Here is a 25557-nt window from a genome sequence, read left to right as displayed (position 1 = left end):
AATAAAGTAGCAATAAATAAACATATTATAACAAATATGTATCTAATTATAGCCCCAATTATATTTTATTTAAAAGGTTGATTTACAAATAAAACTTTGTAACATCCAAAAAGTGTATAAATCACAGATCTAGAACAAACAAATGGTAAAATCATAAAAGATGCCCAAACTACACATTGGAATACATCCATTTCATACATATGACCATGGGTTGAGGAGTGGGGCATCTTTGTTAAAACATGAAAAAAAAAAATCAGAACCAAACATTTATGATTAACTCCTAAATGATCAAACAACTATGATCAATAAAGAAAGTATATCCGTGCGCCAAAAATGACAACAGGAAATTTGACAGCAGAAAAAAAATGTGCAAACAAGTAAGCTTCAGTTTCACAGTGCTCCAAGTATATAACAGGTTGGTATTGTCTAATCCAATTGAGGATTTTGACCACAGCAGGCAGCAATTCAGCTGTGGAGAAATTCTTCATCATTTGAATTTAAGATACATAAAATGTCTATTGCAACATAAGAAATGTTTCTCAAAATAGTCATTCTTTGCTATTCCTGATTTTGGTTCCGAACTATTGGAGTTTTAATCAGGGAAAGATAGCTCCTCAAAAACACTGTGGCCACCATCAAACTATACAGTAGTTAGTAATGTATTTAAAAGTGAGTTTGATCCATAGTTTTCATTTATTGATTTTTTCCTTGTTTTTTATGTTATCTATGAGTATTATGTTTACAAGCTTGTTATGCTGCTGCAAGTAAGAATTTCATTGTTCTGTTGTCAGTACGTATGACAATTAAAAACTCCCGACTCATTTCAACTTTCCCCCCCTCACACCTTAAAGCTATGTCATCTAGTATTTGGCATTTCCACCATTATAGAAATATTCTGATTTCCTCACCCTGCCCATGCCTCTCATGTTATAAACTTATACCACGTCTCCCCTCAGCTTCTGACACTCTACAGAAAACAATTCAAGTTTGACCAAAGATAGACACAAAAAGCTGGAGTAACTCAGCAGGACAGGCAGCATCTCTGGAGAGAAGGAATGGGTGACGTTTCGGGTTGAGACCCTTCTTCAGACTGGTTAGGGATAAGGGAAACGAGAGATATAGACGGTGGTGTGGAGAGATAACGATCAATGAATGAAAGATATGCTGCCTGACCCGCTGAGTTACTCCAACTTTGTGTCTATCTTTGGTTTAAACCAGCATCTGCAGTTCCTTCTTACACAATTCAAGTTTGACTTTCCCTTCCACATAGCTCGTACCCTCTAATGCTGGTAGCATTCTGATAAACCTTCTGCATCCTATCCAAAGACTTCACATCCTTGCTGTGATGGGGCGACCAGAACTGCACACTATATTTTAAATGCAGTTTAACCAAAGATTAATAAAGCCTCAATGTGTACATGTAACGCCGACAAATGATGGTAAGCATACTGTACGCTGCCTTCACTATATCTATTAGTGCTGCTACTTTCAGGGAGCTGTGGATTTGGACCCCAAGATCCTTCTACATTAATGCAGTCCTTCATAGCTCTAAGACAGACACAAAAAGCTAGAGTCATTCAGCAGGTCAAACAACATCTCTGGAGAAAAGGAATAGGTGATGTTTTGGGTCGAGACCCTTCTTCAGACCATCACAACTCTGTTCTCTAATCACTAAACATCCAAGATAGCTTTGAGAAAACATCTCAACAGTAAAATGAATGTGAAAGCAATGTTATCAGAGTATAATGGCTGATAAATCATTGCTCCCTGAAAGTGGCAACAAGTAGATGGTACAGAAGGCGCACAGTAAACTTGCCTTCATCAGTCGGGCAGCAGGTATGACTGTCAGGAAGTCACGTTGCATTTTTAGGCCATATTGAGTATCGCGTGTAGTTCTTGTTCATTTCAGAAGACCTTTGATAAAGTGAAGGAGGGTCTGGGGGTGGTGGGGTGGAAGGGAGCGGCGTCCTGAAGAGCTGTTTCCAGGGGCTAAAACATGAGCCCCACCAACAGCCATGTCATCGAAACAAGCAGTGGGCAAAGGGCTCGTAGTGTACTCTGTAAGTCGGGAGTGAGGTTGGAAGCCAGGGATGGGTTGGCAGGTCATTTCATTCACATTCAGTTTGTTTTATGTTAGTTTCTGACACTCCATGGTGCTTTAGAGACATGGGACGGGTGTCATTAGCAGGCTAAGAGTATATTATTGTTTCATCATCACATGACCTGCTGGCCCAGAAAAATGGATAATCCAGAAAGGCTCTGGAACGACGGTGCTGAAAAAAATAAATCAGTGTTCAACCGTGGATAAGCATTGGTAAACTTTTGAGATTTGAATTTGTTTTATTTTGTACTAGTTCAAGATTCAGGATTTAATTTAATTGTCACATGTACCAATTAATAGTTCTCTTAACTCTATAAAGTTCAGACTTAATAAGTGAGTTTGGTATTCCAAAAAACGCAAGGAATCATGGGATTTGTCAAAGGTCATTCACGAAAAAAAAGCGAACAGGGTGCCAGGTAGCAGGTGAGCAGGGTGTAACAGCGAGAGGGGGCAAATGCAAGTGGGAGGCAGGGGTAGAGACTGGCCCAGCGGAGAGACTGTGAGAGGTGGGGGAGAGAGAAGGGGGGGGGGGGGGTTTGCGTTTTGCTCACAGATGTGTTCAGTACAACTTCATCGCCGACGTGGTGGAGAAGGGGCCGGCGGTGGTTTACGGGGAGTGCCGGGGTTTGCACGTTGGTTGCAGAGGCGGGCAATGTCCCCCAGTCCCTCCCTCCAGTGTGGAGCGGGGGATGGGGGCGGAGGGATTGTCCTAGCATCGGGGAGTTCTTGCAGAGACAGGGTGTCCAGGACCTGCAGTGAAGCTGCGATAGCAAGTTCCTCTCTCCCCATCTCTCTTCCCATCCCTCTCCCCGTCGCCTCTCCCTCTATCCCCCAGTCCCCACCTCCCACACTCCTATCCCTCTTCGCCTTCCTAGGATCTCGATGTAAACCACCGCCGGCCCCTTCTCCACCACGTCGGCGATGAAGTTGTACTTCAGACGGGGGCTAGCGGGGGGGGATGGGCCGAGCAGCCTGGAGCCAGGGGAGTGGGAGGGAGCGGCCGAGGCCCGGGTCCCGCTACACCCCCTCCACATATGCCCGGAACAGCAGCACCGCCGCCCCAAATCCGGCCTCACCTTTACGTTTTGGGTCGAGACCCTTCTCCGGAGATGTTGCCTGACCCGCTGAGTTACTGCAGCATTTTGTGCGTATCCCCGTTGATGACTGGTGCTCGGCTTTGGCCGGCACCGGGGGGGTTAAACGACAGCCACTGGATAGGGCGAGAGGTGCAGGTGACAGTCCCCGGCCCGTCGGGGAACGGGTTCCTCGGGAGTTGGAGTAGAGTTGAGCTGGAGTTAGTGCTGGCTGTAGATAGGTGTCCCGTCACCCGGACATGGATGGGACACTCGGGAGAGGACGGAAGTGAGATCATCCGTTTGCACTTGTTCTACATTATCTACCTCCAGAAGCAATTCAACAGCGCTTGCAGCACCGGAGACCCGGGTTCAATCCCAAATACGGGTGAAACGCAGGTCTGTATACACGCAGCAACTCAGCAGTTTATCACAAATTTATGACCTGGGCATGCGCAGTTGGAAAACCGAACTCGCTTATTCCAATCCTTCCGATGTGAAAGAACAAATCTGGAACATTGTGGAACACAGTGGTTTTAGTAGCTTCACTTATTTTGTGATATAATGAACAAAGAGAGATGTGGATTGTTTTGTGATCATTGTTTTTGTGACCATTTCCCATTTAATAATTTTGGTATGTGCCACAGGGTAGTTAAAGCGATTTAGTGTAACTACAAACATTAAATTCGACACACCAAACAAGGCTAACACAATACCAACCAATTAGGTAACATAATTCCTTCTTATAATTTTTATTTTGATAAATGAAGATCAAAATTCGATATTTTTGCGAGTATTTGCATTCCTCATTATTTTAGTAAATGTACACATACATCAAGATAACAAATTCGTAGTCCCGATATTAGCAAATGCTTCCCCAAGAAGATGAGCAAGATCTGGTGAATTTAACGGTCTCTTTTCTTGCAACCTGAAGGAATGGTCTGGCAACCTTCACGTTTGCATTTCAACACAAACTTCATAAAATAGGTATGTAGAGGGAAGTGGAACAACAAAGGCCGTAAAATAGAGAAGTTGGTTATTGTCAGTTTTACATTAAATAACAATTCCCTGCTGCTCATTTGTTTTTGGAACGATTACACAGAAACATAGCAAGACTACCATCTTTTCTGCAGATTTACAACACAAAGCGGTTGCTTGCATCAACCAATAAATTTGACTTGAAGTAATAATTTGCATCTGGCGATTACCAGCAAGTGTTAACTGTGACTACTGTGCTCCAATTACATTCTACAAGCTCTATGCAAATGGAAATTGTCATCAGCCAAAATCCATTTACTATTGTTAGTATAGGACCATATATTAGCTACAAAAATAACCCACAATTCCAACGTTTTAATTCAACTCTTGCTAAACTCCAGCTACACAATCCATCGTTCCACACAAAAATGCAAGATTTTAGTGAATGTCTATTGACTGCTAAAGGCACCGTTCGCAAATCGACTTAATGATTATTTTCCATTAAGTTTTCACATCTTTAGAAGATTTTCTTGCGTTTTGAATTAATTCTGTACATAGCTAACTTTGACTCCACTTTCACTTCAGATGATTCCATTTAAAACCCAACCACGGTGCTCGGGTAGCTTCATTTTTGTTAATGGCTCGAGTTGTTTGCGTGCACCACTTGAATCTTTGGCACAGCTATCTCTACTAGCCAATTCTCAAACATTTGGCATTCACCCTCACATGCCAATTATGATTCATCTAACTTTTTCAATGCTATAGTTAAAAAAAGTATTCAATCTTTTATCCAGTAAATCATCTAGGTGATCCAAAGATGTGAGCCACTTACAAATGTATGCAATTTTAATGCACTCGTTAGGCACAATTAATAGTTTCAAAAATCTCCATGTTGCAATTTCATTCGATCTTCAAGTAGGCAGATTAAAAAGTTGTGTTTAATTAGACAAGTGTGAATACAACTATACTTGGCACTTTAAACAATATACAACAAATCTGCATTAACATAACATTTTTCCCAGGATGACACATGCACCATACTTCACAGAAAATGTAAAATGTATTAGTACTAAGAACAAGAATTACACTCCTACACAATATTCCCATTGAACAACTGATGCTTTTCCAACTAAATTGGAAGATAAAACAAGTGTTGAAAAGTCCTGCCCATCAAAATAAAGTAAAACACCAAATCAATTCTAAGATTTTTGACTTCCAGAGGTATTGAAGCATAACAATACATAAAAATAAAAACACTCAAGATTGAACCTTGCAATAGAGGCTTTTGAAGTGAACTACAATGTATAACTACTGTACCTTGTAAAACTACAGTAGTACAATATTGGAATTTATATGTTGCTGCAGTTGATTTCAGTCGAAGTGGAGAAAATCTAGAGCTTAAAAGGAAGCCATATTTCTTGATCTCAATAGCTTGAAACATTTTCTTTAAGGGCAGAAAATATCTTTTGATTAATATCTTTTACATCTTAGGCATTGGATATCATCAACTCTACATTGTCATGTCCTTAAAAATATTTAAATATGCCTCAATTTAAACTGGTAAAGGTGAGTGAAGATATAAACCTATTGAACTGAAAGAACTTTATATGAAGTTTGGCCAATAATTTATTGCCTTTTGTAAGTTTCAAACCAGTTTGACAAGAATCACAGGTCATGAAATAAACAAACCCATGAAGACAGGCGATTTTGTTGGGTGCCACTATTCCATAATTTTGTCCATGCCCTGATGGGCTTGTGATGGAATATGTAATGCTTAGAGAGCTTCAGATCGTTTGAATAAAAACAATCTGACATTTTATCTCATAGTATAGTTTTAATTTAGTTGGGCCTTTTGCTCAACTGCTTTATGAGCTCTGTACTTAGTGGAGAGGTCATGTGCAGTGCTGATTTGTGTGTTATGATTCTGTGCCAGCCACACAGGTCCATCATAAAGGACAGGCCTCAATACACTGTGGTACGAACTAAGGAACAGATTATTTTTGATTTTATCTCATGTAAAGAGGCACGATTAATTAATGAGGGGCAGAGTGGTGGCAGAGTCTCTTGAACTGCTGGCTGCTGCTCCACTGACACATTTTCAAACCCCAATATTGGCTGTGGGGAGTTTCCATGGCTGCTCCAGGAGCTTTAGTTTTCTCCCACATTCCAAAGATGTACAAGTTGGCGGGGAGTTTGCATGGCTTTGCTCCAGGAGCTTTAGTTTTCTCCCACATTCCAAAGATGTACAAGTTGGCAGAGTAAATTGCTTCTGCAAATGTTGGGTTTGGTAGAATGAGGGAATTGCAGATTATGGTCCACAGGAATAATTAGTAGGGACATGGTATTGCTCTGTGAGCTGACATAGACTCAAAGGATAAAATGGCCTTCTTAGATTTCAGTGGAGAATATGAAAGTAAAAAGGGAGTCTCTGGGGAAAATTAATCATGTTCAAATTTCATATTCAGATTGAAAGTAAGAAATGTAGGTGTGAAACTTGTGCAGTAACTAAAGGCCAAATTAGTTGGCTACAGTTTAGGAAAGTACATCAGTACAGCAAGATAATTGATCAGCAGTGATAGAAATACAAAATAATACAGTGAACCCTCATGGTGAGGGGGTGGGGAGAAGGGGAATGGTGTCCGTTATTGTCGATTGCCCGCTATAACAGAGCATGGTATTATCACTACAAGTAGTTAAATTAAAGAACTGCAGATGATGGTTAATACACAAAAGGACACAAAGAGTTCAGGTAACTCAGCAGTTCAGGTAACATCTCTGGGGAACATGGGTAGGTGAGGTTGGGACCCTTCATTGGACTGATGCAGTCTGTTCATTTACTCCAGCACTGTGGGGTTTCACCTTTAGGCGCCAATTACGTTACTCTGCACCAGCGAGCTCTTCTTCACCATCTGCTGCATAGTCCAGTTAACGCGACTGTTGTTGCAGCTTACATTGTAGCCCCTGGCCGGCACTGCTACATTCAGGCCGCTGCCAACAACAGGTCACACTTCGTCACTGTAGGGGGGGGGGGGGGCGCTCCAACAACAGCTGCGTCAACTGGACCGCGGAGGGGCTGAAGAAGGGCTCGTTGGTACACTTTGCAAGCCGGATGTGGCATTGGAAGCCAGGGCTGTAAACGAAGGGGAGGTGGTGCAAGCTGCAGGTGGTATTGGCAGGTCAGTCCATTATAACCAAAATCCGTTATAAAGAGATCTGTTAAACGGAGGGTTTACTGCATTTCATTATTCGCAACAAATATTAATTGACAAATAACACAAAGATGATACATTTGTAGCCTACATGGGAATAAAAGGCTAGTATCCAACTCAGCAACATGGTATACAGTTCAGCTAAGTTTAATGATGCCTAAAAATTGAGAAATTTTAGAAACCAGTCATTTCAGATATTTTTTAAAGAAGACAATAAATTGAACATAATTTGGGAAAAGGCATAATAGAATTATACACAGCTTCCCGTGTATAAAATGGAAAAGAATAGCTAGGATAAATATTAGTCCCTCAAAAGAAAATGGTTACAGTATGAACTTCTAAAATTCCCTGGATACTTAAATATTCATAGCAGATTGGTAAATTACATATATAATGCCCAGATTCAAGAAGAAGGAGAAAGCAGGAAATTGTATGCCAGTTGACTAAACATCTGTCATAGGGTAAAATGCTGAAATCTATTATTAAGGAAGTAGTATTAAAACGTTTGGAAAACATTAATAACATCAGACACATTCTGTTTAACAGATGAAACCTTGTTTAAAGATGTAATGAGCTGGATGGATGAAGAGGAATCATCTGGATTTTCAAAACGGGGTTATAAAAGATTATGCAGCAAGAGCTTGTGGCATTGGGGATAATATGGATAAAGGATTGACTAACAACTAGAAAACACTCAGGTTAAATGAATGATCTGCAGGTTTGCAAGATGTAACTACAGGAGTATTTCGGGCACAGAGCTGGGTTTCTATAGCTTACAATCTATATAAGTGAATTGGATGAAGAAACTATTTGCTGATGATACAAAGAAGAAAAATAACTTGTTTGGATGTACACTGTTAGCAAAAAAATAGGCAAACATCAACCAGACAAATGAGTATGAGAAAGGGAATTGTGAGGTTACCAATTTTATTTTCATGCTGTATTTCTAAACTAAAAATAGAATTTGTTAAAATGAAGACCACAGAATGCTACAGAGGAGCCTGTGTGTTCTTGTTCACAAAACAAGGTTAGATGCAGATATAGCAAGAATTAGACAGGAAAATAAAATGCTGACAAAGGGGTGGAGTGCAAAGGCAAGTCTTGTTCTAACTTTACAGGCATTAGTAAATACACATCTGGAGTACCTGCATTGGAGGACAGTTTCTAAAAGGTTTGCTCGATTAATTGCTTTGATAAAACTGTTTCTGGAGGAAGTGTTGAACTAGTATTCACTTCAGTTTAGAATAAATATTTTTTTGATACATGAAAGATTTTAGGAGACAAGGTAGATGCTGAGATTATGTTTTCCCTCATGAAGAACTGAGGGAGCATAGATTAAGAATTAGGGCTGCCAAAATGAGACAGAGAAATCTATTTTCAGAGTGTCATATATTTTTTGAATTCTGAACCCTGGAGCTGTGAAGGCTAAATCATTAAAACATATACAAGCCCAAGACAGGTGCTGGAATTACCAAGAAAATCAAGGATAAGGGAAACAGGCAGGAAAGTGAAACTGAAGCAAAGTTCAGATCAGCCATGCTCTTACTGAAAGGTGGAACACGTCCAAGTCACATGACCTACTTGTTCTTGTGATATATTATACCTCAACCATCATTTTTAATATATTTTCCACTGCACACCATTTCCAATGTTGACATCAGCCATTTATTTATCTGAATTGAAGCAAGATATTCCATATACACTTGGTTAATGGTTCACAAATTTCATGTTCAGTATTGCTAACTAGTGGGAAAAATGATTTCTATGCCCCCAAATGGCTTTGTGCCATTGACTCAAAAGCAAAGTTACATATCCCAACCCAGAAAAAGTGTAAATGTTAAAATACCAAGAGCTTGCCACTGTCCAGCATAATTCTTGTTTAGCAATAAAATCCTCTGCCCAAGTTAAGAGTAACTTGACCAGCACAGAGCACTCGTTGCAGAAATACACATTGGCATTATGAGATTTGTGATCAAATCCTGGAGTCAGAGCTGCCAAGTTTTGTCAGAGCATTTCAGTATTCCAGTACCTGAAAATCAGTATTTTGCTGAGGAAATCAGTATGTTTATGCGGTGCCATTTTGCTGAATGTGTTATTTTTATTTAAAATGTGCAGTCATACCTACGTAAGAGCACAAGAATGCATAACTTTGCTACCAATTGACATGTCTTCTATGCACGTTTCTTGACAGTGCAGTCATTGCCATCTCTTTGTATACTGCTGTTTGAACGGCTGCTTCCTGCTTTTAGCACCAGATGATGATGTAAAAGCCATTTTGGAAGCCTCCCTCTCCCTTCCTCGCTCTCTCCCTCCTTCCTCTTTTTCCCTCCCACTCTCACTCTCCTTCCCTCCTTCCTTTTTTTTAATCTCCCTCCCTCTCTTATTCCTCCCACTCTCTCTCTCCCTCCCTTAACAGTCTGTGACCCATAGCGCTGTGGCCATAGCGCTATGTGTAAAGTCAATATGTGACAGCGCTGTTTAAACCTGGAGCGGGACAGGCAGATCAAAGCTTCCAGATCTTGAAATTTAATATACTAATAGATTTAATCTGTTATAACTTTTAGAGATACATTATGACTTTTTATATCCTTGCATTTTTTAAGCAGCAAGATGAAACAGGAAGTCAGGCTAATTTTTTTTAAATCCGTATTTTACAAAGTAAATCCGTACATCCGTATTCTGATCGCATTTCCAAACAATACGGAAAATCTATACTATTTGGCAGCTCTGTTGAGTGGCAAAATAATTCAAAACCTCACTGTACAGGAATATGTATGGAGACTGTGCTTCAGGAAAAATATTTGGCACAGGCCATTCTGAATTTTACAGAATATCAACAAATTAAAAAATTACAAATGAAAATATTGACAGAAAGTTTCCCCACAATCATCCCTAAAACAGTAATAAATACAAATGTGTTAATTTTCTATTATAAAACAGAAATAATGCTGAAATAAGAAAATGTTTGATCTTTTAAAATGACTTTCCAAGTTTTTCCACATTGCTGCACAATAGATGCGACAAAATTAATCCATACAATAAAGTATTAAAGATCACCCCCATTTCCCAATTGCTCAACGTCTTCCAATGTGAGTTTATCAGGATACAAAGTCAAATGAAAATAAGGCATAACAGACCAATACAAACATCCTTTCCAACCCAAATTGTGAAACTTCCCACACGAATGCTGCCATACATTCCAACAGAACTGTCCACACCATGAAGCATTCCACCCTCACTGGCTTTTTAGAAACTATCAGTGCAGTTTTGATGATTCTGCATTTACAAATAATCAACCTTCAAAAAAATGCAAGATGAAAACAAATCTACAAAGAGTTGCAATGCAGGTTTGATCTAATTCAAGTAGTAAATATTGATTCACTAGGTTGATCCGTAGGATCAAGCAGGTTGAATTATAAGGTAAAATTGAAGAGGACTCAATGGAGTTCAGAAAAATGACAAACATAATTCTAAAGGGATTTGACATTGGAGACAAACAGCAGATATTTCCTTTCTTTGGGTGTACCAGAAGCAAAAGGGATAGTTTCAGAATAAATGATTAGCCATTTAAGACTGAGATAAGTAGGGATTCATTTAGAGGGTTGTGAATGTTAGGATTTTTTTAACCCCAAATAACTATGAAGATTGAATCATTAACTATATTTAAAGCTAATATAGACAAATTTGCAATAGAGAAGAGTTGGTATAGAGAGGGAAGTAGAGTTGATGCCAAGATCAGGTCTACCATGATCTTATCAAACAGCAGAGCAAGCAAGTGTTTATATTGCTTGTTCCTATTTCTTACGTTTTTAATGTCAGTGAATGTAATTTGTAGTTCACTCCAACTGGTTAGAATCAGTTTTCAAATCACATTTTAATATCAAAAACATGGCAGCTACCAAATATAAGTACGATCAAACTTATCAAAATAGTTACCCAATTTTGCTAATATGAAAAAGGATTAAACTCCACAGCTAAAAGTATACAACTTTGCATTCTTGCCATAAATTTAGCATTTGGAAATTCCAGACAAAATTTCAGTAAGGTTTATCCAAAAGATGCAAGAAAATTCTAATACTCCTTCCACATTTTTGAATCTATAGCCTTTCACAAACAAAATGCAAAGTACACCAAGGTAACTGCTAAGAACAGTATGCATTCTTTTTCCAAAGTATGTCCCCCCAAAATAGTAAGCAGAACACAGGAACTAGAAAACATCACAGAACATTTTGAAACCTGGCATTTCAAAAGGCCATTTTTATGCTTCAAGATGGGCAATCATAAAACACCCACCAAGACCTTAAGCTGCAGCATAATTAAGTCGAATGGGCAAATACATCCTCAGTGCATTAAGAGCTAACATAAACCAACTAGCATCTGGCATATTTTAGAAATCTACTTCAAAGTCAGCAATCCACTGCTACACTATTGCTCCACTATAAACAATAATCATTCTACAAAAATAAGAATGTCTAATTTAGCATGAAGTAATTTCCCCCATTCAGTTCTAAAGCTCCTATCAATCTTAACAATAATGCTTTGTTTTCCACTCATTTCAACAAGGTGTTGGAGCCCAGGTCAGGGCAATATGGGGAGCCCCACACCAAAACAAAACTCAGTCAAAAACGAGATTCATTTTGTTAAAACCATAAAATTCAAATTGCTCAATGCAACTCATTTTAACAGAATAATCTTCACATATTTCTGCCAACTTCCACAAGAGCTTGACATCACTTACCGGCGTAAATTCAAAGTTTTTCTGATTTGTTAAGTTTAGAATGTACTCCAATCGAAATTGGTTCTCAGGATTGGCTAATGGGACTGGTGGAACCAACGTATTCATTGCGCCCACTATTGTCTGCAAGAAAAATAAGAATAATTTTGGTCACGCACATAATCCCATTTCCTCCTTCATAATTCTCCAACCACAAATTTCTCTATGCATTTCATACTTGGTATCACATCTCAACTTGTTCTCAAAGCTCATAGATGCTACTCCATAACTGTAAAGTATTCAGGAGCAAAGACAGAATCATCCCCCATTCTGGAAAACCGATCAAACACAATTCCCAACTTCAACTGACAAATGAAGGGCGATACAGCTGCACATCTCGTGGATGCTGCTGCCTCACAGCTTCAGCGAGCTGGTTTCAATCCTAACCTCCAGTACCATCTTTGTAAAGTTCACACGTTTGCCTGCGTTTCCTCCAGGTGCCCAAAACATGGATTTCTAGTTAACTGGTCCTAGTGTGTTGGTGAGCAGTAGAATCATTGGCGGTCGAGGGGGAACATGGTAAGAATAATAAGATTAGTGTACATCAATGTAAACGGGTGTTTGATGGTCAGCACTATGGACCTGCTTCTGGCTGTATGACTATGATAGCATAATATAAATTCTGTTTTGTGCTGGAACACATGAATAAAATACAGACGAAAGACAGGAAATATGCAGAATGCAGCACATGTGAGAACAGATGCAATAGATTGATGCATGAGCTGATGAAATATTATCCATCTAAAACATGGACTCGCATTTCTCTCTCCATAGAGGCAGCCTAACCAGCTGAACATTTCCAGTATTTTCTATTGCGTTAAAATTTTCAGCAATTAAATTGGGATTAACCGTCACTGCATTCCAGTACCAGGATCAATATCCAAAATAGTACTTCCCCTACTGAAGGAAACACCTTCAGACATACAGATGCACTGCTAATAGCCTTCCACAAGTAGGCCAGTAAATAGAATTATTTAAGAGGGGGAGAAACACTGGAGGTCTCACTGTCAGGAATGATTTTTGCAGAGTCCAGTATCACATTCCTTTTCAAAAACAGTGTTCTAGACAGCAATTAATTGTGAAAAATTAGATTCATTATTTTCCTTTCCTTACTCTGGGGCATTGATTCCAACTGTCCCCCAACTTTGGTTTACATTGGTCAACTTAGTTTCTTCCCACACTCCAAAGGCATGGAGGTTTGTAGGTTAATTGGCTTCTGTAAATTGTCCCCAGTGTGTAGGATAGTACTAGTGTACAGGGTGATCACTGGTCGGTGCGGACTCGGTGGGCCGAAGAGTCTGTTTCCACCCTGCAAGTCTAAATTCTAAAGCCTGAAGAAGGGACTCAACCCGAAACATCCTCTACCTCTGCTCTCCAGGGATGCTGTCTGACCCACTGAGTTACTCCAGCAATTTGTGTCCTTTTAGGTATTTTAAGGAATATCTTAACAGGAAAAAAGATAGTGTGGTTTGTTACTGCCGTTGCTGCAGCAGTTAGATGTGGGAATCCTTGAGAAGAGCATTCTTTCAATTAAAGAGTTAATGGACTAGAGATTGGAGCGAGACCTTTCTCCCTATCCAGTACTGGATGTTTAACAAACAATCTGACAGTTTTGAAACAATGCAAGGGTTAAAACAGGTGATGGTGAGATAAGGCTGGCAGGATGACATTGGCTGATGTGTTTAAAGCAAGGACATGTGTTCAAAGTTGCCAAAGAGCAGCACAGAAATGCAAAAGGCAGGGAGTGTAGTGGGAATGGTCTGATCCATGAGGGACACCAATAAACATTCAATTGTTAGCTAGATTCTCTGGCTGTAAATTAATAAATAAAATGGAACTACGCAAGTGGAGTAACATCCACATATACAATTTAAAGGCAGTCTTAAAAATGTGTCACTGGGGCAGGATTGTAGTAGGATGGCATGATTATTGTGTCAAGGTCCATAGATATGTTCAAGGAGGGCAGGAAGGGATAATTACCAATAGAATTTTTGAAATTATTACATTTTATACCAACTATTTTACTCAAACTTTAAACTAGCAATATCCAATGTAAGACATGTACAAAGGCTAGGCAAAAAGATAAGCAAAAAGTTAAGCACTTACCTCTATAGCTTCTTTAATATTATTTTTTATATCTTGAATTTTCCGTTTTTTCTCACTAAAACAAATATTGGATTTTAATACAACTGCATAAGATAACAGTAACAAGTAAAAATGCCATTTAAATGCTGTGAACTCACATTGACAAATCCTTTCAAATATTTAGTTTTTAAAAGCCAGTAAAGCACATGAAATATCTTACAGTTTACATAATACATCTACATTAAGTGAAATATATCAAGATTCAAGTCTTGTATTTTAAAAATTGAGTCATTTCAAACATTGGGTTAACACTGTAATCCCACTGTTGTATCAAATTAAGTTTAATTGGACTTGGTAAGTATTTAAACGTAACTGCTGGGAGAAGGCATCCTGGCCCATGGGACATTGTTAGAGCATATAGTTCTCTCCCGAGAAGAAAATACAAGTTCAAGCTGAAACAACGAAGCAGGTACCATCTGTTGGAACGGACACAATGGCTACTAATTTCAGTTCAATCGCTATTCTGTTGGTATAGCATTAAGTCAACACAATTAAATTTCAAAATTCACATTTTTCACCGCTTGCTTTTACTGTATCATCGTCTGTTTTTGCCATAAAAACCACCACTACTATAAACATTTCTCACTTAAGGATCAGTAAGAACAAATCACTACTGGACTTTGCCACTGTTTCAGTTTCTACCAACAAAATAAAGAATCAACACAAAATAGTAAGTTTAAACCAGAAAGAAATGATCCTCAGTAAAAACAGTTCAATGAAAAATATAACAAAAACAATTAAGGTAGACTGTACAACACTTCTGAAACACATGAAAGAACCTAAAATAGACACAAAAACCAGAGTAACTCAGTGGGTCAATATCTCAGGAGAAAAGAAAAATCTCTTTCGCTCTGCCCCCTTATTCATAGGCATTGGTTCCTTGTTTGCCAACTGTGTATACCACTGTGCCACTAAAATTTCTTCAATGCATCAACTATAGTTTTGCTCCAGCCACTATTATATCCACTAAGTTTTCAATTTTAAATCAAGTAGCTATATTAAGCAAACACGCATATTCCAAATCTATTCCCAATTAAATGCAAGGCTTCAATTGGACAGCATTTTGTGCAAACTGCTGACTTCCAATATCAGGTTTTGGAAATGAATTCATAGGGAAGGTTCCTCTGCATAACACGGTAAAGCTTCAGCAGTCAAATAAATATTAAAGTATTGCAGTTAACAGAAGTGGGGAGGGGACAATGTATCTTGTGTTTATGTCAAAAAATACTATACAAGTAAATACAACTACTTTTCTACCTGTCTGTTAGGAGAAAATGGGGACTGTGGGGGAAGGGGAAAAAATGAATACAAACACACATTAAAGGCACCCCACCCTTCCACCAAGTTTATAGAAGCTGTGTTGGCTTAAGAGAAAGCTGAAAAATATTGCCACTTACTCTGCATGAAATCCATTGACGTGTAAAATTCGCATCTGCTTGACGATGGTGCTTTTACCGGATTCACCAGCTCCTGCATTTAAAGAAACGCAATTTTGAAAAATCAACTTTTTTTTACTCGAAACCGTGGCGAATGTACTCGTGACTTCCCCCTCACCAATATTTTAAAAAGCCTAAGCATACACACTCAATCCGCCATCATGCCTCGATAATACACAAATAGCTTCTGAAAACAGGTCTTTATTTCCTGCCAACCCATATAATCTATGTACTTAATAAAATCAAGGACCGACTCCCTCGGTTTGTCATTTTATATAGATTGAAAAATACATCAAGCTTCAAAAATATGTATACTGTGTCAACAAGCCGAACATTTCCGGTCGATAGCAGGCTCTCTCCTGTTAATACGTCGACCCATTTTATTCATTTAAAGCAAAACTTTAAAATTAATTGCTAGCAAGTTGCCTCCATGTTCAGCCTGTCAACCACGGCCCTTCCCCCATGTTTGTTCTTCATTCAACAAAAGCCTCTCTGAAATGTCACAAATCACGCAATGATCAATCTGCTGCTTAGGGAGGGGATGTGTGGAGGCTGAGAAAGGACATAGAAGGCTGTACAGCTACTAACAGAGGAAAAAGTCCATCTCAATCGCTAGCCTCCATGTTGTGTTATTTCTCCCCCGATACCCGTCCCCTTCCCCTCCAAGGCCTCAAACTAAACCCAGCACCGGCTGCATTAAAATCACTCCGGCTATTCGGCCTACTGGTCATTTCCCTCACTAAATTAGTGAACGGCAATATAACAAGGATAAATAATATAATCTCGTTAGTACAACAACGGCAGGCCCTTGCCACCACCCCTCAATCCCATCCTCCCGAAGCCATTTCCCCACCACCACCGATGCGGCTTCTAGATGTTTCCAGGCGCCGGGGTTCGGCTCCGCCGGCCCAGCCACATACCCAGCAACAGCAGACGGTGCGTGGCCCGGTAGATCTGCTTGTCTTTCTGCAGCTGCTTCTCGATCTTCTTGTTGGCTTCGCGTTGCGCCTTCTCTTCGTTCCTCTGGTCCTCAGTCTTACTGTTCCCCAAACAGCCCATGGTCAACCGCAAGATGAGCGGCCAGCAGCAACCGCCGGGCCCCCGCGGCAAAGCCACCTTTCAGCGCCGGCTCCACAGGCAGGCGAGCGACGATGTCGGGCCCCTCTCTACCGCCAGGCCCTGACCGACCGACCGTCACCGCCGGGCCTCACTCCAGCCCCGAGGGAGGCGTGGGCGGCTGCGTGGATGCGGGAGAGCGGCGAGCAGCGAGTACTGTGTCCCCCAGCCACCCTCCAGTCGCCCAGACACCAGCAGCGAGCGCTGGGCCTCTGAGCCCCTGGGTCCGCCCAAAGAATAAGATGGAGGGCGGAAAAAAAAACCCGGGGCAAATTAAATGTCAATTAAGTAATAATCCCGCTCGGCCTCCGCCAGATCCGATCCGGCTTCGCTGCCCTCGCCCCGCCCGAGGTGGCTTGACTCGGCTCTCGGGTGGCCGGCCTAGCTGCTCTCGGGCCCCGGTAGCCGGTCAATCGAGCGGGCCCGTTCCCCGTCGTCGATGACAGATCCCTCGACACCGAGTATACTCTTCGGCCTTCCTCTCGCTGGATGCTGTTCCTTTCTCCTTGTCCCAGGAAATCAAAGCGAAAACAGTATTGCGAAGGTAACAAATGGAGGTGAGGTAAGGCGGCGGCTGCTTCAGTCTCTCCCTCCTTTCGTTCTCTAGTTCCTGCTCGCTCTTTTTTCCTCCGGCTGATGTCGTCCCCTCAGTGCCACGGTGTAAATTTCCTCTTGCTCGATTTCTCGTTTATTTTCCTCCCTTGGGTAGATTATGGATTTTTTTTCTCTTTTCCCTCCCGCGGGATGAAGTCTGTTTTTCTCCAGGGTAAACCGGATTTCCTTTCGGTTTGATTTCCCCGTGTACGAAGCTCCAGCGTTTAATTCCCCCACCGGTGGTGTTTCTTCACCCTTTTCGTTCCCTGGGTGAATTATGTTTTTTTTCTTTTCTCCTTCAGGTGTAAATCCTTCCCCTTTTACTTTGAACACGAGCTCAAATCTTCTGGATGTTTTAAATAGGTGTCTGTCTCTTCTATTTGTCCGCAGGTATATAAATTACTTGGTTGCTAAAGATTTCTATATATAATATATTTTTACAACGTGCAGCCCTTCCCGCTGCTGGATATGTGAAGAAGCAAAGAGAGAGAGACACACAAACGGGCGGGGCAAACAGCAAGCTGTACTATGGGTACCTCCACACTCACATGATAACATAGCGTCACAACACTGCACGCCAAGGCGCCCTCTTTAAATATTCAAACCAAGGCAGCAGCGCAGCACTATATAAACTGAGGAGAAATGTAAACATAATAAAGCATTTTTTTCCCTGTTTTAATACGTTCGGACTCATTCGTACTTCATTAAAAATGATTTATTTCATTTAACCAAGGGATTTTAATTTAATCGATTTCCAAGCAGCAGTTTGCAAGGAAACTCCAAAAGACAAGGACACACAAACTAGGATCAAGATTAGCCCACTCAACCCGTAACATCGTGACTGATATGACAGTAACTGAAAGGCATCCGCTTTCTTGCCTACTGCCACCTTATAAACTTGCTCCCTCTTGCCTATCATGAATCAATCTAGTTCTGTCGGAAAATATTCAAATAGACTCTCTTCCTCTAACGGACGAGACTCTTCCTCAAAAGGTGGTGAAAGCAGAGTTCCGAAACTCAACCCTCGAAATAATTTGCAACATCACTTTTAAGTTTAAACCATCCCTCCTAGTTTTAGCATGATATCTAAACGATGAGAGATTGCTGGGCTCTGAGATACAAGCATTTGGCTCTCCTAGTAAACAATTTGAAAAAGGCTGTCGTGTGGGTACTGCAAGTTTTTAGGAAAGCTAATAGAATGCTATGGCCTATTGCAAGGGGAATTGAATACAAAAGTAGGGACATTTTTGCTTCATTTATATAGCACATTGGCAAGACCATATGTAGGATACTGGTTATAGCATAGGCCTCTTTATTTAAGGAAGAATGTCAAGGTACTGAAAGCTCTTTCAGAGAAGGATTACTAGACCAAAACCTGCAATGCCCAGGTTGTCAAGAGGAAAGGTTGGATCTGCTGGACTTTAGAAAACTGAGTGAATAGATTGAAATATGTGCAAATGATGGGTTTTGACAGGCTGGACATAGAAAACATGTTTCCTCTTCTGAGGGTATCTGTCTAGAGCAAAGGACCAGTGATTAAAACTAAGGGGTCACCCATTTAAGACAGATTAAGTGTGAAACTTTCTTTTAGAGGGCTTTGGGCACTTCCTCAAAGGGCAGGAAGCAGAATCTTTGAATATTTTTCAGTCAGATGTTCTAGAGTCTTGATGTGCGTGGGGTAAAAGGGTTACTAAAGGTAGACAGAGAAAATGTCAGAGATTACAATCAGATCAACCATGATCTTGTTTAAATAGCAATGTTCTTAATTTGCATATTCATATGTATATTTCTATATCCATAGTACAAACCAGAAGTATGACTTTAGGACCATCAGCAATTCTGTTATTTCATCAGAGAGGGCATTCCTGTATGATATTTTATCAGGAGAACATATCATCAAAATACTATTTCTTTAGGAAACAGGGTCGAGAGTGACAACAAAAATTAAGATCTATCATTTTCTTCCAATCTTAATGCAAGAAAAATTAAGCTATCTTTAAATTGGTTAGCGGGAAGCCTCGACATGGCGCATCCCGGGCAATGCTGACGTCAGAAACTGTACCACAGTGACTGACTGAAGTAGCCAATTCTGTAACCACCAACCGTCACTGACCGACCGGAAAGATGCGATATGGAAGATGGCCGGACACGAGGAAGAAGAATTGGTTAGCAAATTCAGAGTATGAACCTAGGACTTTCATCACTGTACAGATGAACACAGTACTAAATGTTCAAAGATAAAACTAAAAAGTACTGAAATATGCCATAAATCAGGAGCATCGTTTAGTTCTTTCATGCTATCAAATGAATGAGAGAAATGAATACAGTATTTTTTAAAGAAAATTGTGGGGTTTTTTAATGTCTTGATATATTATTCCAAATGCCTCCAGATGCATTTCAATTAACTTTTCTTTATTTAAAGGCCTATAAAGGCTATTGGAATATGAAAGCCACCGCAGCTCAGTCCAATGTGCCCTCATTTAAAACCAATGTGTAATGAATTGTAGGAATGGTGTTTTTAACCTGACAATCATAAACTTAAGAGGAGGGGGTTGAATTGTACCATCAACAAACAAAAATGTGGTTCTACACATTGGGATAAATCTTCTTGTGGAAAATAGCACACATTTCAAATGTGCAATATTATAATTCACCACCACCTGGTACAGCCTTTATTCAAATAAGAAAAAGGATATTTGAAGATCAATGGCAGAAAATGTGTGGTCTATCAGATAGACTGCCTGCAAAAGACATCTCAAGGCATAAGAAAAATATCATAAATGTGGTTCTCTCAAGTTTTCCAAATTCACCGGAAGGTCAAACATAAGAAAGTCAGTGTCCTTGCTCAAGCCAATACCCCCAGTATTAAACCCCTAGTTACACTCAGTCAACTAGGTTGGGCAATCCATGCCCATATGCCTGACACCAGATATACAGCTCTACCCTGGAAAGAGGTTACCAGAAAGACTGAGGAATAGTTTCAAGGGAGTGCTTGAAACCACCTTGAAGTAATGCAATATCTCCACTGACTCCCGAGAATTTCTAGCCTGTAACTGCTCAAAGAAGAGGGAGCACTCGAGATGGTTAAGGATTGGAAGCATGCAAAGCCCTGTGTAAAGAACTGATAGAGTGGGGCGTCACTCAAACTGTACAACTAATTAACAAAAAACGATTGCAGTAAGAACTCATCAAGTAAGGTCGGAACAATGGCATAGGTAGGGAAGCTGCTGCCTCAAGGCATTAGACACCCAGGTTCGATCCTGAACATGGTACTATCTCTGAAGTTTGCAGGTACCCCCTGTGATCACAAGGGTTTCCTCCAGGTACTACAGTTTCCACCCAAATTGCAAGGATGTACGGATTTGTGGGTTAATTGGCCTCTATAAATTGCTCCTAGTGTGTATGAGGTAGTTGCGAAAGGTGGATAACATAGAACCAGTGTGAACAGATAGTTGATGGTGGTGTTGATTCAGTGGGCTGAAGGGCCTGTTTCCAAGTTGTATCTTTATATATAAAGAATATAAATATACAATAGAACCCTTAGGCCTCCACTGGAATAATCTATGGTTCCTAACGGCTCATTAGTCACTTCAGCAAATGGAAAAGCAGAGTGAAAGTAAGTCATTCTCAATCCCAAGGGACCATCTAAAAAGAAAAAGAACAGATTTTTAAAACCCCGCATGTTTAGGGGAAGAAGAGAATGTTGAGCTTCACAACTCATGATCACAATGGCAAGTTATTTTAAATGCTGTTTGATGTAAAAATCCAGCATTTATAATTATACAAGGTATCCTTTTCACTATCTCATATTGCAACAAAACCAGCCCTAAATGGGTACAATTTAATTTGTCTAATTCCTATATGTTGAAAGGGATTCATGTTTTTTTTGTTATTTTCCTACTTAGTTGGGGGTTTTTTGTCCTATTTATTTCATATAATTTCCATCTATTTCTCTCTTAGTAGTTGATTTGTTGTCCTTCTTGGTTGTTCCTCTGTTCTCAATCCTTCATTTAAGTATTGAGGATGTACTCTGTTTGGTTAAGGATATACCCAGTTGTTTGTGTCTTTCACTAATTCTCAAATGACCCACTGCCATCAGCTCATACGTTTGAAATGTTCAAGATCGCCAGGATGCATTGCGTTAAACATTTTTTGAGAAAGCTGATCACATTTCCTGCCAATATTGTATTTTGGGGCACATGTATTGATCAACCTGCAGTTGTCTCAGGACTATCCCACTATTTATTTTAAATATATAACTTATCAAACTATAAATAACAGTGTATCTCGAAAATATGCTGGGTATGTATATACTATGACAAAGTCTTGACCCGAAATGTCACCCATTCCTTCTCTCCAGTGATGCTGGCTGTCCTGCTGAGTTACTCCAGCATTTTGTGTCTATCTTCGGTTTAAACCAGCATCTGCAGTTTCTTCCCACATATTAGGACAAAATAATGTCTTGGAACATGTGTACTCTTGCATGCGACACGAAGCCACAGAAAAAATCATCTCTGTCAGCTCAATGGTAAAATTAGAGGATCAACATTGACTTCACTCTCAATATTCAATATGAGAAAGGCAACACCTAACTGGAATGAACACATACTCAAGATTAACTTAGTTAAATTCTGTTGTGATCGAAACTTATTTATTAAGTTATTTCCTGTTTAATATCTAACTATTTCCCCCCTCCCCCCCCAAAAAAAAAATCTTCAGGAGTTCCAGCACCAAATTACAACATCAACTTTCCTTTTGAAGCATTTGCTCAGGTAATATGACCAAAGATCATTAAAAAAGCATCTGAATCACAATGTTGTCATAATTAAATAATTTGGAGAGTAAATTAAAGGGATAATACAACTCAACTCATTAAAAACTGGGTTCAAATGATGAAAAAGATTTTGCGTGAAACGTGCGGTTTTCACAAATGTGGCTGCAGGCAAATGGCTGTCAGAAATGATAGCATTTCATAAGCTCCATAGTATTAAAACTAAAACATTGCAGTTGTATTGGAATACTGAAGACACCAGGTTAAGAGCTTGCACTCTGTTCAATTAGGAAATATCACTATGAGTAGCATACTAAATGGTGTAAAAAGATTTTCACAATTTCTTTATTATTATAGATCACATTTTTGACCCATTTTCATCTTTTGAAACTCCAGGTATATTATTATTTTCGAATGACATTGCCCACAAATAGAATACATCTCATGCAAGAGCTAAACACTTGTCTGCATTTACCTAATTGATTATGTATATGTGGTAAAATGCTTTGTCCTATTATGAACTGAAACAGTAAGTAAATATGATGTAGATAATAATAAAGGAGTGTAATGTTTTTCAGAATTTAATAAAAAAATAATTGGGGGAATATCGCAGCAAACTAGTTCATGCAGTTTTTAAAAGATTTTCTATAATCATATAAATCAGAATTCAGTATCATTTAAGATTTCCTGAGTTTCTCCACATAGATTCAAGCCAATTGGTTCAATCGGTACCTGTCAGTGTTCATACTTTACACAAGCCATACCATACCAGAAAAAAACATACATTCTTTTCTTAACTATATAATATTCTAGCTTCTTAAGGACATTTATGCTAGTTAATGGAGAGTATTCTGAGGGATATGATGCATTTGGATATACAGGGGCTGATTTGGGATAGTCAGCATGGTTTTGTACATGGGAGATTGTACCTTACAAATCTGATTTACTTTTTTGAATGTAATCAAAAAGGTTCACGAGGGTAAAGCCTTAGACATCACTATGGAATTCAGCAATGTATTTGATAAGCTTGCTATGGTAGACTGCTCTAGAAGGTTAGATCGCATGGGGAGAGCAAGCAAACTGGATAAAGATTTGGCTTCAGACTGAAGAAAAGTCCCAATCAGAAACATCATCGATTTATTTTCTCCAGAGATGCTGCTTGACCCGATGAGTTACTACAGCAGTTTGTGTCTATCTTTGCATAAACCAACATCTGCAGTTACTTTTTATTATAAAAGTTGGGATGCTATGTTACAGTTGTGCAAGACATTGGTGAGGCCACATTTAGAGTATTGTCTTCACCCTGGCCACTCTGCTATAGGAAGGAAATATTGTTAAGCTGGAAAGAGTGCGGAGAAGGATGCTGCCAGGACTTGAGGACCTGAGCTAATACGGAGAGGTTGGGCAGGCTAGTACTATATTCCTTGGAGCACAGGAGAATGAGGGGTCGTCTTAGAGGTGTATAAGATCAGAAGGGGAAAAGATAGTGTAAATGTATAGAGTATTTTACCCAGAGTAGGGAGCAGAGAATTCCAAATAAACTACAAACTGCCTTAATTGCAGTTGGAACTTCAGGCTTTGTTTTATTTTTTTACACAATATTGTTGTTATTTATTGAACTTTTAAATGTTTATTATATTATCTATTGAGTACTGTGTTTATAAATTTGTTGTGCTGCTGCAAGAAAGATTTTCATTGTTCCATATCAGTACATATGACAATAAAACACTCTTGACCCTCTTAAAGAATAATGATTGTAGAGGAGAACTAAAATGTATTTTTGAACTAATCATCTTAAAATGTCTAAACTCAAAATATGAGAATGCTTTGTGTAAAAGTCCATTACATTAATTAAAGTCAAGTCAAGTTTATTGTATTTTGCACGTACTGTTAAATAAAGGTACAATCATTCTTGATTGCAACATCAATACAGGCACGTCGCCTCAGACTAAACGTAAAATATGCATAACATGCTCAAAATTAAACTTAAATACTACGACATTAAAAATAATGTGCAAAAAACAAAATGTTAATGCAAAACGCAAGTAGAGCAAAAAACAAGTTCATGGAAAGTACTCTGTTGCCAAGGTAGGATTAAGCTTGTACGAGCTGGTTCAAGAATCTATTAGTTGCAATAAACAAGCTATTCCTGAATCTAGTGGTGTATGATTTCAGGCCTCTGCACCTTCTGAATGAAGGGTAACAGCAAGAAGATGGCGTGGACCGAGTGGTGTAATCTTTGGAGATAGATGTCACTTCATGAAGCAGCGGCTCATGTAAATGATTTGATAGTGGGGAGGCCAAAGCCTGTGCTAAACTAGGCTGAAACAATCACTCTCTGCAGCCTCCATTCTTGTGCATTGGGATTGCCATACCAGGTCATGATGCAACCAGGTGGGATACTTTTTACAGTACATCTGTAGTAATTTATTGGAGTACTCAATGACATGCTAAATTTATTTCTAAAAAGAGGCACTAGCTCACCTTCTTTGTGATTACATGTATGTGCTGGGCCCAGGACAGGTCATCCAAGATGCTAACACGCAGGAATTTGAAGCTGCTAACACTCTTGGATTTCCTCCACTATGTATAAATTCCTCAATTTAGTTAGCTGCTCGCTAAACGAAACTACACTGAAGAACCAAACATGCAACTTAACCTGATCCTAACTGAACATAAAAGAGGAAAAGTCTATGATTTTAACCTAATATTCAAATTTACTTTAAGCGACCACAGTAGATCCATTTGGCTGATAAATTATCCTTGCTCTCCATTGATATGAATTGCACTACTTCATACAATATTTGTGCCTCTGCATTAATGATTACCAACTACAATTTTATTCCTCAGCACTTTATTGACTTTTTATTCTGAAAGAGAATTAAGATAAATTTTGGTTACATATTAGAGGAACGAGAGAAAACAAGATGCAGGAATTCTGAAATAGGACATCTTTTTATCAAAGACGTAATTGAACTGTCTCATAATCAACGAGGAAGACAAAATTTCAAAACCAATTTAAATGGAAGTTATATACAATTTTTAAGTATCTACATAGAGATTGGTCATAATGCAAAATTGTATAAGTAACAAGTAACATCCAATAGTATGTGATTTTATAAATTTAAGTCTCAATCGCTGTCCGCCACTCAGCTGGCGACAAGCATGGCATTACTGTAAACAGTTGATTGTACAGCTAACAAATCAATCTACACAATCTATTTAAAAATTGAAGGGGAAAAACACATAAAAGAAACTACAGCAACTGTTTTCATGATTAACATGATATTTTAACCAGAAATGCAAGCTGTGGAGGATAGTTCCACTTGAACTATGTTTCAATTTAATCACACCATTAAA

At 39.3% G+C, this 25557-nt stretch overlaps 1 protein-coding gene across 4 annotated transcripts in view; it reads right to left on the bottom strand.

Annotated features, from left to right (window-relative positions):
• gnas (GNAS complex locus) overlaps positions 1–25557 on the bottom strand; it is a 292173-nt gene that overhangs the window by 150555 nt on the left and 116061 nt on the right. For 2 of the 4 annotated variants that reach the window (XM_033042023.1, XM_033042024.1), the window contains exons 2-4: positions 15678–15750; positions 14242–14296; positions 12100–12219 (exon numbers count right to left, since the gene is read on the bottom strand). In XM_033042023.1, coding sequence (XP_032897914.1) covers positions 12100–12219; positions 14242–14296; positions 15678–15750 — 248 coding nt within the window. Of the gene's footprint in view, positions 1–12099; positions 12220–14241; positions 14297–15677; positions 15751–16636; positions 17967–25557 lie in introns of those variants that run through there. The other 2 variants (XM_033042026.1, XM_033042025.1) reach the window with 2 other exon arrangements.

This window comes from Amblyraja radiata, chromosome 23 (assembly GCF_010909765.2).
Source record: "Amblyraja radiata isolate CabotCenter1 chromosome 23, sAmbRad1.1.pri, whole genome shotgun sequence".
In the NCBI taxonomy this organism is placed as follows: Eukaryota; Metazoa; Chordata; class Chondrichthyes; order Rajiformes; family Rajidae; genus Amblyraja; species Amblyraja radiata.
This window is presented reverse-complemented; position numbering and strand designations above follow the sequence as displayed.